The sequence below is a fragment of the Apium graveolens genome, unplaced genomic scaffold (assembly GCF_009905375.1).
Source record: "Apium graveolens cultivar Ventura unplaced genomic scaffold, ASM990537v1 ctg4796, whole genome shotgun sequence".
In the NCBI taxonomy this organism is placed as follows: Eukaryota; Viridiplantae; Streptophyta; class Magnoliopsida; order Apiales; family Apiaceae; genus Apium; species Apium graveolens.
Genome location: NW_027418693.1, coordinates 58,264 through 74,987, shown reverse-complemented (window position 1 = coordinate 74,987; position 16,724 = coordinate 58,264). Strand labels below are relative to the sequence as shown.

At 35.6% G+C, this 16,724-nt stretch overlaps 2 protein-coding genes across 2 annotated transcripts; one reads left to right on the top strand and one right to left on the bottom strand.

Annotated features, from left to right (window-relative positions):
• The first annotated feature begins 2,417 nt into the window (after positions 1-2,417).
• LOC141702223 (protein SHORTAGE IN CHIASMATA 1) lies at positions 2,418-12,224 on the top strand. Its single transcript, XM_074505914.1, has 8 exons — positions 2,418-2,744; positions 3,598-3,684; positions 3,783-3,854; positions 4,706-6,675; positions 6,889-7,096; positions 8,293-8,799; positions 10,206-11,891; positions 11,991-12,224. The coding sequence occupies exons 1-8, from the start codon at positions 2,448-2,450 to the stop codon at positions 12,078-12,080; spliced, it is 4,917 nt and encodes a 1,638-aa protein (XP_074362015.1). The 5' UTR covers positions 2,418-2,447; the 3' UTR covers positions 12,081-12,224.
• Positions 12,225-13,097: 873 nt separating this feature from the next.
• LOC141702218 (uncharacterized) lies at positions 13,098-16,125 on the bottom strand. Its single transcript, XM_074505910.1, has 3 exons — positions 15,786-16,125; positions 15,470-15,595; positions 13,098-13,225 (listed from the first exon to the last, which is right to left on the bottom strand). Exons 1-3 carry the CDS (start codon positions 16,123-16,125, stop codon positions 13,098-13,100), a joined length of 594 nt encoding a protein of 197 aa, XP_074362011.1.
• Between the last annotated feature and the right edge of the window lie 599 nt (positions 16,126-16,724).

The following is a 16,724-nucleotide window of genomic DNA, read 5'->3' as shown; positions in this document are numbered from 1 at the left end:
TAATATAATTCCAGCACATTTAACATCCAGAAGTATACTACAAAGACAATATGATTTGCATCATCCAAAAAATTGTGCTCATTCATGCTTGTCCACAAAAACATGCTACTTTGCCCATCTATTTAAGTCTCAATACGGGGTTTAAAAGACAGAGCATAAGTTGCAACACAGATTATTCAAATCATCAATAGTAATCAGTTCATATAATTTGTGAAGCTGTAAAGTGTTTATGAAAAAATTGATCCGTGCAGTTCCAAGATCATGGAGTACAGTGTAAAGGCACAACAAACATACAATTTAACAATTATTTTTAGTTTTAAATCAGTCTCTCTTATAGTACCGGTCTGTTTTATCTTCAAAGTAACCTCAGTCAAGTGTAGAGTTTTACTAATATTACATATGGCTTTGTATCATTAACTTAACAACTATTTTAAAGCCATAAAGTTTAAGGAGATCTTAACATGATATAACAGATTTAAGGCAAGACTTCGTTGTGGATGTCGAGAAACAACATGACCAACCTATTCCGACATGAACAATTAAACATAAAGCAACCTGGCGTTACTCATATTGAACATTCATAAATAATTAAGAAGGTAGCAAGTACTAATTGGAAGAAACAATTGTACATACCTGTTTTGCAATTATCATAGCCAGCTCTGCATCCGTTTTAAAACGATCAAACAAACCCCTGAACACAAGAATCTTCCCAATATTTATGTAACCAGCTTGAACTAGAGGTACATCCACCACGAAAAATTCCCAAGCTATCCCCTCCTTCAAATGCTCAGATGTGGACTTAACATTTTCTCCCCTCCTGGCTTTCTTGATCAGTTTAGCCTCACTATTATTCTCTTGAACCCACTGTTGGTCAGCTAGCATGTGACGCCTGCCAGTCTTCCTCTGTAGCGCCTCAAGAATCTTTATAGCAATCGATTCAATTCGAGCACTCTGTGGGTGTGTCTGGGACAGTATCCACCCATTCTTGCATTGATCCTTCAAATCTCTAAAATATAACTCTCCCCAAATTTTATCAATGAATGGGAACACATAAAGGGTTATATTTGTGAACGGCACGATCTCAACTCTCCCAGTCAAGAAAGTAACAAAACTCAAACACTTTGTCAGAGGCTTACATAGAAAATTTTGAGTATTTTGAGCACAACAATGATGCCTTGTTCCAACAGAATGACTCGATCGCTTCCCTAATTTTTGACCAAATCCCAACTCAAATAAGTTTCTCGAAACAACAGAGCTTTTGACACTGGGAAAATGAGTAGAACTGGTGTTGGTGAACCAGACTCAAACCCTAGCAAGTTTTCAGAAACAGCAGAGATTCTAACACTTGGTAAAGTAGTAGAACTAAGGAGCATGTGGGAAGTTGCTGAACCAGACCCAAACTTGAACAAATTTTTAGGAACAGCAGAGATTTTGACACAGGGTAAAGCAGTACAACTAATGGGCCTATAGGGTTTAGCTGGATCAGATTGAAACCCCAACATGTTCTTAGAAACACAAGTAGACATCATACTATTGCATAATGTGAAATCCCCCATGATTTTTCCAACAAAAACAAGGAAATTTGCAACAATGAAAATATTTAATCTGAAGCTATCTTATAGTTAGGTACTAAGATAACAATAGCATGCAAGATCAAATATAGATTTAGAAGATGTAAATATTAAAGGTACCTGCCTCCTTTTCAAAGTAAGATATATATTTGTGACTTAACAACATATAAGTCAGCATTTGTTGATGATTTGAAATGAAGAAGATGAAAAGACCAGGATATATATCTGCTGCTACATGATATAATATAAAATAGTCCCTCCTTCCCCGAGAAAAACATATAAGTCGCAACACATTTGTGCTTTTGGGGTTCAGTCTTTTATTTTCTTCATTACAAGAGTAGAAATGATCCAAAAGCGTGACAAGACCTGTTGGACTTTGAAGCTTGCTTTATTTTTACGTGTTCCAGTGCCATCAGAGTAACAACTTGATACTGTACTGTAAATAAAGTTTATTTGATTTAAAAATTATATGAATATCCGAATTTTTGTTTTCGAATCTTAGTCCAATCCAATTTCCGATTACTCATTTTCGAATCTTAGTCGATTCGATTTCGAGTAATCGGGTCCAAAAATAATTTTATAAAAAATTAGTTAAAACTCGATTTGACTCCAAATACTTGAAATTGAAATCAAACTCGGAGGTTAACTTTCACTTGAGGTAAAAAATCAGTTTTTATCACATGATTTTAGCTTTAATTAAAAAATTTACAATGAAAAACGATATATATAACAAAAAATGGTGGAATAATAATTTTAGAAAGAAGTATTAAAAAACCAGCAAAACTTTCAGTATAAAAGGCGCCAATTGCTTGGCGAAAAATCAAAATTTCAAAACGGTGATCTCCCCTCTTTCCCCTCCAAAACACACACACTAAAATGCGAACTCGATTTCTCGGCCTCGATTTCTTCAACTCCTCCGCCCCAATCGAAACCCTAGATGATTTTCTCCGCTTTCCGGTCCCTGAAATTGCAGCTCCTCCGCCATCATTTTCGATTTTAGGCGATAAAAATATATTCGATTGCATCGAAACAAACGATGTATATATTCTCAGCTTATCCTCTCAGCTCCAGTCCGTACAGATCGATACCGCTCTTTCGAAGTTCTATGATGACGTTCTTCCTGACCGTGTTGAGCTGCATCAGTGTTGTTTTTCTCGAGATTGTTCCGATGAGGTATATTCTGTTTCGATCAGTTTTAGCTTTCGATTATTTTTAATTTTGGCAATTTATTGTTCGTTTAGTCTCCTCAATTTGATGTGTGAGATGATATATGAGTAGATGTTTGATTTGTATAATGTGAAATATTGATGTAGGTTTTTATTTGTTGGTTTGATGTAATGATTTTCGAGTCAATAAATGAATGTTGGCGCTGAATTAGAGATTTTCGTGTATCGGATATTGTTTTAATTTCGAAACGAAGGTTATTAATCTGTGATGTACTAAATAATTTTATGTAAATGTACGATGATGATCACGATTATCATGATGACAGGTGGTTTGTTAGTAATTGTTGTGGTTTTGTTAGGGATTTAATTCCTCTGTTGGAGTGTTTGGATTTGTACGGTGATATAGTTAGAGAAGGTAAATTACAGGTTACAGAGGCGTAATCAGAGCTGGTTGAGGTGAAGATACGTTTATGACATGATAATACATTAGTACCTTTGTAACTGTTATTTGTAAGGGCGTACATTTTTATGTGTCGGACTTTGGAGGATACTAGCGTAAATTTTCCAGTCACTAATTTCAATTATTTGCTTGATGACAAATTTTGAATTAAGGTCATCTTATGAGTCCGGGTGTCAAAGTGTTCTGAATTCAACTATATCGGCGAGACTGTTTGAGCTTATGTAGTTAAATGTAGATCGATAGTGCATCTATAACTTTTATATGGCTTACACGCAAGCTATTTTTCTTAAACTGTCTTAAATAATTTCACGGTGCATCATAGTTTCCTTTCAATTTAATTATCATGTTTGCTTTGTTGCTGTTGATGTTCATTAACTATATCTTACATAATTATCTGCAGGATGAAAGTGGGATTCCCCTGCATGGCAAGGGTGATAACATTTTTGAAATTCTCATGTTTGAAATGCCAGAGCTAGATCTGTCATTGGTACACCAGATTATTTTGATGAAAATTTGGCCAAGGTTTTATCTATTTTTTGTGAACTACCTTACTTATTCTGTTGTGCGATATCTTGTTTCTGGCAGGGAAATGTTTGTACTGCACAAGAGAAGGAGCTAAAGATTTTCTCAGAAGTATCAGATTTTGAAACTAGTGAGGTGATATTATTTGCTTTAGTTCTTATATAATTAATTTTAAATGTTATTACACATTTAGGGAACCGTTTTTTTACTTCCTCTTGTACTACGAAAACCGACCTGCTAGCAAAGTGATTATTGGTGAAATTTGTGGAAGTTACATTTAGAATGTCACTGGGCTATACAAGGTTAAAATTTGGCAGTTACCTTCACATAGCATGTTATTATATTTACTCCCTATATTTATTATTTTTAAAAACAAATTCAGACGAACTAGGCTGACCTTTCTTTAGGTTTTGTTAGATTTGGGTCCTTAAGGTGTAAGCTGCAGATATTCTGCAGTTCAGTTTGATATGTTCTGTTATATCTAAATTAATGTGTTAAATGTTGAATCTTGTCCTATACAGATCATTTTTTTTTAAACCTACATCAAAATATCATCCTTGCTGCTGTACTCCCTTTATGTTATCTAGATCAGAATTGCTACAGTTTACGCTACAGAAACATGAGTTAAACTTAAACACACTGTTTTACTAAAATTCCGGGCATACATAATTTTTGATATGACATACATATGCTTCATAAAAGCGTGGTTGCTTTTTGTTCTACTTATTCCTCTTTAATTTGAGACTCGCATGAATCAAGATTAGGAATTAAGTTAATCTCTCTATTCTTTTCACCACTGCTTGACGTCCCTCATTTTAAATGTTATAGAAGAATATGAAACTAATAACAATGCAAGTTGCAAAGTGCATGGAAGTCCCAGAAAGAGCACAATTTGCAAGATTTATTTCAAAGTGTGGATATGAATATTTATGTCAGCTATATCACAAAATTTTAGATTTACTGTAATATAATTGCTTTCTTTTCAGGATCTTCTAATGCCCATGCTCAAGATGCAAGATTTGTGCAAGATTCAGGAATCTCTTTTTGCAGTCGAAAATATTTCTGTGGAATACCCAACGGATCAGAGCAACTTTTTGTCGGAAGACAGCAGTCCGTTTAAAGTACAACATCATCCTTGCTATGCCGGATTTCCTCTTTTTGAAGTGGATGTATCAAGTTTGGGAATTTTCAGCAGCATGTCTGTGGATAAGGAAAATAAACTTTTCGAAAGCATTGAACCCCAGATTTGGTGGGAAAATAATGAGACTCTGTTTGATGGAAAGGAGCTGGTGCAGTTCATGGAGTTGGACATTTTGGATTATTTTTTATGTAAGTCTTTATCGAACCAAAGGCTTGAAACCGATAATGTCTGTTCAAATTTTGTCAAAGAAATTAACCTTTTCAGTGTTATAGAGCACGAAGTTGTGGTAGAAAAGGCGGAAATATATGAAGGAAGACCGGAAAATACTTATGTTTGCTCGATGACCCCAATTCTATACGAGGAGCTCCAATTTTTTGACCTACTGTCATTTCAGTTTTCTGAATTCTTTTCCGGAATTGAAGCGCTAAATGAAGTAGAAACTTGTCAACAAATGTTCTGTGAAACTTTGAAAGTCAAAAATTTCAATGACTTGATTGTTTCTCACGAGCTGACTCTTTTCGATGACTCTTTCATATCATTGCCTGTGCCTATGCTTTCTTATTCAAGAGAGAATAGTTCAGTGCAGGAGTATCTTGAGGAAATACTAGCTGAACTAAATCCACTACCATCCTTGACATCTGATGCCATTTACTTAGACTGTCATCTTATAGAGGAAGGCAAATGCAACAGCAGTAGATATTCTTCCTGTCTGAATGTTTTGGAAGAATTAGATGGTTATGCTAATGATTTCAGTCTGAAGTCATTTGATGCCGGAGTGCTAGTCCTGGATTCAGTTTTATGTGACGATAGTCAATACCTACCAAACAGAAAAGAAGACAGAGAAATGTTGAAGATACCTTCTGTTAACACGTCAGTCGCTCATGTGTGTATTGAAGAAACTTCAAAAAAAGCACTGAATGACAGATGTCAGAAAAGGGTAAAGGGAGAATCACCATGCAACCTTGAATCTAATAGCGTTTCCAGACTCATTAAATCCATGTCAGAGTGTAATAATCTTGGATTTTTCAAAAATCCTGAAATATCTGCTGCAATAAAAACTCCTTGCACAACTAGAACAGTTGGTACCAATGCTATGGTGCCCGGGGGTTCAGCAAGTGATTCGATTGCAGCATCTGAGCAATGGAACATCGAGCTGCATCAAATTAGGTTGTCTGAAAATATTTTGCTTCTTCTTGATGACTTGAGTAAGACTTATCTGGGCATCTTGGATAGTGATATAGAGCTAGGAAAAAGAAAGTACTCTTGTCTAGCTGCAGATGATTTCACTTTGCTCACCATTTCAAACAAAAAGTTAATGGACTGGATGAAAGAAATAGGTACTGGAACATCTTTGGCCAACAATGATGATAACATGGTGCCGCTCATCACGTTGTATGCAATCAAACAGATGGCTTGGTACCTCTGTTACTATGGCATAAACGCCACTTATCTGTACATAGATAATTTACACCAAAAATTGCAGTGCTCGAAATTTAGACTGAGTTTTCTGAGGGGTTTGGTGTTAGATGCAAATGAGAAAGTGAAAACAGACATTATAAGATGCCATCCTTCACTTTCCGTTATCCATGGGATCTTGAAATTAAAATTTAGAAAGAATTGCAAAATATTGATTGTGGCAGAGCGAGTTTTCTGGCGGCCATTGGAAATGCTGTTAAATTCGATGGAGATATCAAGCTTCAATCCACGGTTATTTCAAACTCACAAAAATGAACTTGGTACTTGTTATGATATCCCGTCTGCAAATACCATAATGGAGGCAGTGGTTCATTCAGACAGCTGTTTGATATCCCTCGAGTAAGTAATATTGTGCTACTATGATTAACTAACTTATCAAATACTAGGTGTACAAGTATATTCAATTCAATCTGTTGCAGCCACAAGATTTGGAACTTTAATTGTGAAGTTTTCTTGTTTGAGTATCTTATTATCCCCGGTCTACTATTATAATGTTCTTTTGGCAATTATGATTTTAAAGCAATGATTAAATATTTTTCTTTTCCAATTAAGGCACATTTCCACGTCATTTCCTTTTGAAAAATTCGATATAATTATGGAATATGGAGGTTCATATGGGTCCTCTAGACTATCAACCATTTCACCAGAAGTCAGCGGTTTCCCTATACTCCATTTTCTCAAGATGGACTTGGAGAACTTTAGTGCTGCAAGAGCCCTTTGTGAAAATGTGGACACACCAAGTCGCGTTGAAATAAGAAGGGTAAGTCTATATCTCCATGCATCCATCTTATATATAGTAACATGTTCTGTAGGCCAGTGCCATGATATATAATTGTTTTAGATTATTATCATACTTTTACTTCACATATGGCTTGTGTATTAGATTGGTGGATGGTAAATTAATGACTTATCTTCATATTTTGCCTGCTTCGCTGCATTAAAATTACCTAGGTTAAAAAAAGGGACAAGGTACACAAAATAAAGTTGTGAGAGTGTAGCATATGTCATAAAGTCCATGAAACACCTTAATTTATTATCAACAATGCTGTATACTTACTCATGTCATACATCATTTTTTTTCTATGGGGATTAAAAGCTCTGCATGATTTGCCACCCCAGACTAGGTACGCATGACATAAGGGCAATTGGCACTTTTTTTTTTGAATAGATCTTGGTAATTAATGTCATTATGTTGTAGCATTTGCATTCTTTCTAAGATTGTTTAGAGTCCATCTACTTATATTTTTATGCCACTGTCAAATTGCATTTCATACTACATTATCTACTTTTAATCACTCCCAAATTCTGTCGTGGGCACTTAGTTCTGCAACGAAGTTGCATTGATAGCAGACAGAAATAGTTATATATAGAATATTTCTCAGAATAAAATAACCAGCATATGCTCCCTTACATTTAGTTTGTCCCCTAAGATTGTTTTCATTAACTAACAAACTAAAGCGATGATAACTGGCATATATACCCTTCGGAAGTGTTTAATATCTGAAATTCCTAATAATTTTGAGGTGCAAGGGGAATAAATTATCTTCAAGGATACCACGCTTTGGTGCAAAAAATATTAAATTGTAGTGTTCTTACTTCAGCGAACAAGTAGTGTTTAGGTAGTTTATCTCTTCCTTATATAACCAAGGGGGATATCTAGGTTCTTTCATAAATTAGTTTACTATATTACAGATGTATGCTATAGATCCTAACTAGAGTAAGAAAATCTATATATTACTTTTACAGGGTTCAATACCTCAGTATAAAGATCACCCTTTCTCACTTCTTCCCATTTTAATATGAACTGCTAAATCAGGTGAATGACTTCAATCGGATAGTTGTCATATGCAGATGTCTTATAGCATGATTTATTTTATTTTTTGTAACTTTTGCACAAAAAACTGCAACATTTTATAATAAGTGGTATTATGAAGCTAACCTCAATGGTTATACTAGGATGGAGATTATCAATCTGGTCTGATCATAGGTGAAAACCAGAATCTGGAGGAACTGCTCAACTTCATACCAACTATTGAGTACAACACAGTATCTCCAAAAGATGCAAATTGTTTTAAACCTATGTCTATCCCTCAGTCACTTTCATGTACCCAGATAGATAGAGAAACAAGTCAAGTTTTCCCAAGCATGTCATCTTTTCCTGACACAATCGTAGTTGTAAACACACAAAGTATTGATAATGAAATGATAATTTCGAGGAGGAGCACATACCAAAAAATTCTTGCAATGGAGAAAGAAGGAACACAAGTTGTTGAGCGTGATCTGCATCACCCTGTGGATGTTATTGTCAATGCTGCTGTTTGCCTTGTTTGGTATGATTGCAAAAACATTCGGAAGAAAGCTACTGCTTCAAATGACGCTACTTCATCCTTACCTTTGTGTATTGAGAATATTGCAGCAAATGGTCTGACTGCACTTAGTTTCGCATTCAGTGGCTGCATTCTGGTATTTCTCCTTCTCATCAAACTGAGATCGTATTGGAAGTAGCATGTGATTGACATGATTTTATATTTACTTGAATCTCTTGCTGTAGTAATTTTCTGACTTTTTTGTAGGTTGACTGTAGGAATCTAAATGCCAAAGTCCTAATTTATACTCTGTGCTCCCAACGGGTTTATGTTTTCCAACTAGAAACTCAAAGCAGTGATAGCTGCTACATTTCAGTATAAAACGTGTCGAACTATATTATATTCACTAATGTGGGCACTTATAGGGATAGATGATACGTCATTTGCCAAAAAAATAAAAAAAAATATTTATATTACTTTTGGCGAATATTTATGTTAAATTAAAAATTTATTTTTGTCTCGTATAACTAGGTATATTCAGCAGAATATGTAATATCTCGTCTCATAAGGTTCTTAGGATGCTTCTGATTTTCTTTCTTGAGATTTTTTTTTGATGTTAAGGGCCAATTATCTGATGATTGATAAAATATATCTAAGAACATTAGACCAGTAAAGTTTACATAAGATGGCGCCATTGGTGTAAATTTAATTTTGTTTTTGTGTCAAGCATATATATTGCTATGATCTTTGTCTTTTATCTGTAATGGAACAATTATTATCGAAAAGCACATTGCGGAATATCTTCAGGGGGGGTGTATAGATTAGTAGTTCTTCATGGAGAAAAGTAATTAATGGAAATTGATTCACTATTTTGTTTTTACGGACTAGTTTTGATTCATATGACATTTCATCTGTACTACTGGCTGATATTTCTTTTTGCTATTTTTGAGGACAAGTCACTCTTCTGAACTTCAACATCTATTGTTGTTTTGTTAAAGAAAATTTGGGAAATAATATTCTAGGTTGTTTTAGCCTGTTGATGTGGGAGATTTCTTTAAGTATTTCCGGTGAAGCGACTAACTGACCTTTGACTATACCCGAGTACTAATCCCTGTCGGTCATTACATGGAACTCTTGGTGTCTCTTTGAGTTCAATAGAAATTTAATTTCAAGTCATATAGTTGGCTACCTTTTTGTTAACCACAGGTGGAATCGAATTTGATGGATCATAGTGGTCGGCTGATTAATTTGAGTTCCTGACCATACACCTTTAGGATTATTATGCTTAGGCCTTAGCCTGTTTTTGCATAGCCTCAATTAGAGTATGAAAAAGTTAAATATTTTTTTTACTGAGTTATAATTTTTTATAATGTCTGGAATTTGGCGGCTTTAGATAATTAGATGTACGGCTCTAGTTTTGAATGGTTTAGGAGTTGGGGTTTTATTGCCATGGTGTCCTCTTTTTGTTGCGTAGTATCCCCGTGTATTTATCCTTATGTTTAATCTTTATTTGTACAACTTTTCCTTGTAAAGTTGTGTTAATTTGGTATGGCTTTGTACCAGGTTTTTGAAGGACAAAGCAGTTTCCTTGGCGGAGTAATGGAATCATCAGATGAACTATATGCTGCAGCAGCTAGCCTGGGGATGGATATGCAGCTCTTCTTCTCATACTCATCTGAGATGACCGATGAAATTATTTTGAGCTGCATTATACATGCATCCAAGTTCACCAGAGGCCTTTACCCTGCGATGCCTGAATCAGCGACTTTGGCAGAATCATTTCTGACTACGCTTCCTTCATTAAATCCACTTTCAGCTCACGCAATACTGTCTTCAGTTGGCGTGCTTATTGAATTTCTTGAATTGCCGCACAGAGATAGGGCTCGTGCTGTTCAAAAGTACCAGATTTCTGATGAAAGCATTAATTTGCTGAATGCATGTTTCAGGTATGGTGAGCGCGAAGATTGTAAATCAGGAACAACTGAATGCTCTTCCTCTGTATCATCTGCTCCTGACTCTGATAGTTGTCCAACTAAAAGTGTTTCCGAGATGAGGAAAAGGAAACACATTCAGAGTACTCTAAATGCTGACCTTCCCGTGGATGAGTTATTTCACCTTGATGCATCAAATCTACTTGCAAAAGGGAGAGAGACTCCAAGAAGAATGTCTAAGCCAAATGATACTTGGTTATCAGAAGATCCTGATGTATTCAATAAAGTTGGGAGGTCTAGTTTGTCATTTGAAAATGAGTCCTTCCCTCAAAATTCAAGATCAAACATAAATTTCAAAGTAACTCCCTCTCGGATGTCTAAGCCATGTGGTTCCTATATGTCCGCAAGTCATGTCATGTCTGAGGAGAGAGACAATAATGTGTTACCTGCTGATGATGTGTTGTCCTGCCGAAACCAGGGACTGGAAAGCAGAAAAACAAATAAATTTGATACGTGGAACAGCATGAACTCAGAAAATTTTATTCAGAACTTCATAGGTGAGGTTATTAACATCGATGATGAACACCCGGGAGCTGAGGACCCTTCAGCAACAGTTTTCCCAGGTCTCTCATATTTAAAGTCTGACATGGAAAGGAACCCCCCTCTAGTATTTCCTAAAACTGCAAGAAAATTGTCATTTGACAATAATAGTTTACCTACCTTCCCGAGAGCTGATGAGATCGACTATGACACAGATGGCTTCATTTCCATTAACAATGATATAAAAGGTTTAGGGGGAAAACAACACTTAAAGGAACAAGTCTTTCAAAATTTAAACGAAGAGATCAATATCCAGGAAAATATGCTTTCAGAGCACCAAAATTATCTACTGAAGGAGGATATACTGCCAAAGTCAGTTGGAAGTTCTTGCAAGTATTCACTTATGGAAAACAGTATGCCGCGTTACATAAGTACACCACTCTCTAATGCCATCCACTTTGCTCAACCGCACCAAGGATCACCCTGGACAATAGAGTTTCTTAACAGAGTCCGGGAGAAGAGCAAATTGCGTCAAAAGTCTCTCCCTCGTGATCTATCTGGTCCTTCATTGGGTTACAAAGGAAACATATCGAAGGTGACCAAGCGGAGAAGTCCTTCTATCCTAGAATTTTTTAAGTATCAGAAGGGTAGCAAACCTAGTAAAAAAATGGAACAGAAGAGGCAAAAGCGTACCTCACAACCATCAACTTCATACAATGAGAAAACATTACCCTCCTTTCTTCCAGAAATGACTCCAATCGATAAGAGAGCAAGACAGGTGCAATATTATCATTATTATTTCTTATATTATGCTATCTTAGTTACAAACAATAGTATTCCTAAATTAGATACCTAAGCAAACGTTAATTGAGTGCAGACTCTATCTTTTGCAACACCTGGAAGCGGTGGACAGAGTAAGCTGGTTTGGGGTGATACAGGAACTCATGCACTTAAAAGACAGTTCTAGCTCCAAATATGATGTAACTTTAGGTTGTAAGTAACACGGGAATAGGGCTTTGTCTCAGTTTTATGTAGGCATCGTTTGAATAGCAACTACACAGGTATCATTGTTTTTGACAGTATTTACATGTACCTGAAATATGGATATAACTTTTGGGAATTTTGATTACATAAAGTATAAGCTTGACTGCATTGAAACTCACCCTCGTCATTCTGGGATCCCTGCTGTGAAGTGGGTGGACAGACATAGTGCCCCCCTGCATACCTGCAATTTTTGAAATTTGGGCTTGCTAACCTAATGCTGAGTTCTCCCTTCCTTTTTCATATCTCTTGCTTATTTAAATATAATATTTCTATCATCGAAATTAGCTTTTTAAGTGTTATCTGCATACTGCCTTCTTAATTTGTTAAGAGACATTTCTGTGCATGTTATTCGTGGCTTGGTGCTTCCAGTATCTGGTTCTTGGACCTGATGGCAAAAGCTATTAAATAAGTTAGCACTCAGTCTAGATAGGCCAATAGCTTGAGTAAATGGTTCTATACTTCTATTTACCTATTACTTAGGTGCTACTCAACTCTATTCCTTATTGTCCTATAAAACAAATGATCTCCTTGTATAGTGGTACTAGTACCCCAGTGCCCCACCCAACGCTTCCGGTATAGTCTGTTTTTTTTTTGTATTAACAGTTTCAAAATATATACATTTTTTGTGGCGATATGGGGGAATAAAGGGAAAGAGAGGGATACGACTAGTCATGTGTTCTGAGTTCTACTAGCACTTCAATGCAATAATTCTAACGATTGTTACGTTTAATGATCGAAATGATTCAAGTTGTAGGGTGGAAAATGGGTGTATTTGCTGCATACCTCGTAGCTAATAAGAGCAGCTCCAACCCTTATCTCTCGTTATGTATAATTGACGTGGCACAAAAATTATAGAGAATGAAAGTTGATTTACCAGCTCCAAAGCAGCCTTCCCATTATCTATATTTTTAGAGTTTTGTATATGGATTTTGTATATTCACTAAAAAAGCCCATTCGGTAAAAGGAGTCCATCTAGACTCCCGTCATCTCCCGCCTCTCCCTGAATCTCTCTCCCGCCCCTTTTATTCCACAATGTAATTTCAGTGTTCCACACCTCATCCACGTTTTCTTTAGCTCCAAAAATCAAAATCAAAGGTATGTTAAAACTCAACTATCATTTATAGATGTTGAATTTTAATTTAGATATTTTATTTGTTAATTTAAAGATGATGAAAATAGATTGCGATGGGTTTAATTTTATGTCAAACATATTATATTTTGAATGTTTGTGTGGTGTTTTCTTGTTTGCTGCATATTATATTGGATTGCCTACTATGTGTTTGATCTATTCTTGTAAAGAGCTTTCAATGTTGTCATGATTTTTTGAGTATTGTCATGTGTTTGTCTCAATTAAGATATATTTATTAATGGTTATAGTAGTTAAATCAAAAACATGTACATGCTTGTGCTTCATCTATTGTGAAGAGTCTAAAACAGTCTAGTTGAGCTCTCATGTGTCTTGATGTTTTAGGACAATTAGAAATTGCAGTTACTTGATAAATTGTGTTTATTGTAGAAAATGGATTCCTCTTTCATTCAATTGCTCAATAATGGGGTATATAATGAAGAGATGAGTTCAGAATCACCTCCATTATCACAAGCACAAGATGTAACAAACAAAATGAAAAAGGCAAAGAGCCGGTCAAAAAATTTCACGATTCAAGAAGATATGTTACTTATATCTAGAGCCGGCCAAACGGTCGGGCCGACCGTGCCGGGCCGAATTTCTGGCAGTCCGGTTCATCAGCTAGTTAACTCGTGAACGGCCCGTAAAGCTGCACGAGCCGTGCCGTGCCGATTTGACGGAATGTTAACCCGTGAACGGCTCGCGAATCAGACAATTTTAGCGGTCCGACGAGTCTGGCGGTTCGGGGCGAACGAACGAATAACACGAATAACGAATAAAACGAATAACCGCGTGCTGTGTTGATTTGTGGTTTGAACTTGTGGTGTGTACACAGATGACAGAACTGATTGATCCGCCCACCTTTTGTTTTTTTTTTTTTGTTTTTTTTATGTTTTGTTTTTTACTTTGTACAAACAGACTTTGCATTTTTGTTTTATTTTACATTTTTTGGATTTTTATTTTTATTTTACATTTTTTATATTGAATTTTTTTCGATTTTTAACACATTTTAACATTTTTAACAATTTACTCGTATTTTTATCTGATTAACTAATTAAAACAAACAAATTTTATTTTTACTCATATTTTTAGAAAGTTAGTTTTTGAAAAATAAAATTGTTATTTTTGAAAAACAAAGTTAGTTTTTGCAAATTTAGTTTTTAAAGCTCTTGTAACTCTTCCGGTTCAGTATGCACAAACCTTAAGATTTTGGAGGGGTTATCCTTTTTAGAGTTTGGTCAGGAGTTGAGAATATAGACTTTATCCTACTTAGATCTTAGTTGGGAGCATAAAGTTTTAGACTGGGTGGGGCGTTGTATTCCTTTTTGCATTATCTTTATTATTTAATTTTTCAGTCTGGTTTTCCTCCGCTTAAAGTGGGAACTCTCAAAATAGAATAATATTTTGTTTGCGGGCCGAATAATTCACCACGTGCCGGGCCGAATAACGAATAGAATATATTTGCTAGCTCGTTAACGAATTACACGGGCCGGTTCCGGTCCAGCCCGGGCCGGTTCCGATTTCAGAAAGTCCTATTCGTATTCAGTTCGTTTCTTTAAACGGTTAGTGCCGAATCATTAACCGGCACGTCACGAGCCGACTTAAACGAATTTTTGGGGAGCCGATTAACGACCGGTTTGTCTAGAAATATACGTACCCATCGTGCCGAGCCAAACCGTTCGTTTGGCCACCTCTACTTATATCCGCGTGGAAAAATGTGAGTTTGGACTTAATACAAGGCAACAATCAAACACAACAAACATATTGGAGTAGAATAACAAGCTACTTGAACGAGCACAAAACATTCACAAATGAACGAACCTCAAGCTCTCTATGTAATCGTTGGTCATCGATACAACTTTGTGTGAGCAAATTTCAGGGGTTTTAAAATCAAATAGACGAAAGAAATCAAAGTGGAATCGGTGAACTAGACAAGGTACTTATACTTGTATAAATTTATGCAGTTTATCAATTTGTTTGCAGCGTTGTTTTTGTCAAATTCTGCAGCATTCTATTGAAAATTTCTGCAACTATTCAACAGTTTGCAGCAGTTTTCCAGCAGAAAGAATTCTGCTGCGATTTTCAGCAGTCTTGTATAGAAATCTGCAGGAATTTTCAGCAGTTTTTAGCACATTTCTACAGCAGTTTTCTGCAGCAAAATTCTGCAAAATACTTTCTCTTATTACCTTGAGGAACTGAAATATTTTTAACAAAGATTGGCCAAGAAGGATATATACCGTCAGCGAGATAGTATCCCATCTTATATTCATGCCCATTGATACTAAAATTAACTTCAGGTCCGCGACCTTCTGCTATTTCATTGAAAATATTAGATCAATCTATCACATTAATATTATTTAAGGATCACGGTAATCCAAAGAAAGAGTATCAAATCCAAAGATCATATGAAGTTATTGCTTCTAAAATAATAGTAAGTTCATGAACATGACCTGTATAAGATTTTTCCACATCCGTGCATACAATCAATGCTTCCTGACATACCTGGAAAGCCGTGTTGTTCTGCAAATGCCAATAATCTTGATGTATCTTCCGTATTTGGCCGTCTCAAATATTCAGGACCGAATACTTCAATAATTGCTTTCACAAATCTTTTAAGACTATCGATAGTTATACTTTCACTAATCCTAATATATTCATCAACCGAATCTTCATCCGCACCATAAGCAAGCATTCTAAGCGCAGCTGTAATTTTCTGTAGGGAGGATAATCCACGGACCCCAACTGCGTCAGTTTTTTGAATGAAATAACTATCATGAGCTGTAACTGCTCCTTCAATCCTCAAGAATAGTAGCTGACGCATCCGAAATCTTCTACGAAACATTGTTTCTGGATATGTTGGATTATCAGAAAAATAGTCACGATAAAGTCGAGTATGACCTTCTTCTCTATTTCGATTGATGACACGCGGCGATTTAGTGTCGAACCACCATGTTATGAAACTGAACTTTCATTGTGAAGTTGTCGATATTGTTGAACAACAGTAGTCAGTGTTAACATTTGTTCAGCTTCTTCTTCTTCGGTTCTCATCATTTCACGCATTAATCGAATAAGATTTGACATTGTGTTTGCAAGTATAATAAATTTTGATTGAATCCTATCTAAAAATTTACAAGTAGTGATATATATAATATGAAAAAATGGCTGTTGAAAATATAGACGTTGGAATTATAACCGTTAAAAATATAGCCATTGGAATTATAGTCGTTGGAATTTGAATATGAAATAAAATCGATAGAATATTGATTTTGAATTATAGATAAGTAATATGAAGAATACCATTGGAGACACACACCTTTTTGGTTATCTATAATTTAAAGAACCATTATTCTACATTATTTTAGATAACCAATATGGAGAACGTGGTTGGAGTTGCTCTAAGAGTAGAATCTATACTCTTTATTAATAAGCGAAACAATGTAT

What these genes read in the sequence shown, in the direction of transcription:
- LOC141702223 (XM_074505914.1), top strand. Translation starts at nt 2,448, where the DNA reads ATGCGAACTCGATTTCTCGGCCTCGATTTCTTCAACTCCTCCGCCCCA. An exon ending in GTCGCGTTGAAATAAGAAGG is followed by an intron (nt 7,097 to 8,292) that starts GTAAGTCTATAT and finishes TGGTTATACTAG; the next exon opens with GATGGAGATTATCAATCTGG. An exon ending in TCGATAAGAGAGCAAGACAG is followed by an intron (nt 11,892 to 11,990) that starts GTGCAATATTAT and finishes AATTGAGTGCAG; the next exon opens with ACTCTATCTTTTGCAACACC.
- LOC141702218 (XM_074505910.1), bottom strand. Translation starts at nt 16,125, where the DNA reads ATGTTTCGTAGAAGATTTCGGATGCGTCAGCTACTATTCTTGAGGATT. An exon ending in AGAACAACACGGCTTTCCAG is followed by an intron (nt 15,596 to 15,785) that starts GTATGTCAGGAA and finishes TCAATGAAATAG; the next exon opens with CAGAAGGTCGCGGACCTGAA. An exon ending in AAATATTTCAGTTCCTCAAG is followed by an intron (nt 13,226 to 15,469) that starts GTAATAAGAGAA and finishes TTGGAGCTAAAG; the next exon opens with AAAACGTGGATGAGGTGTGG.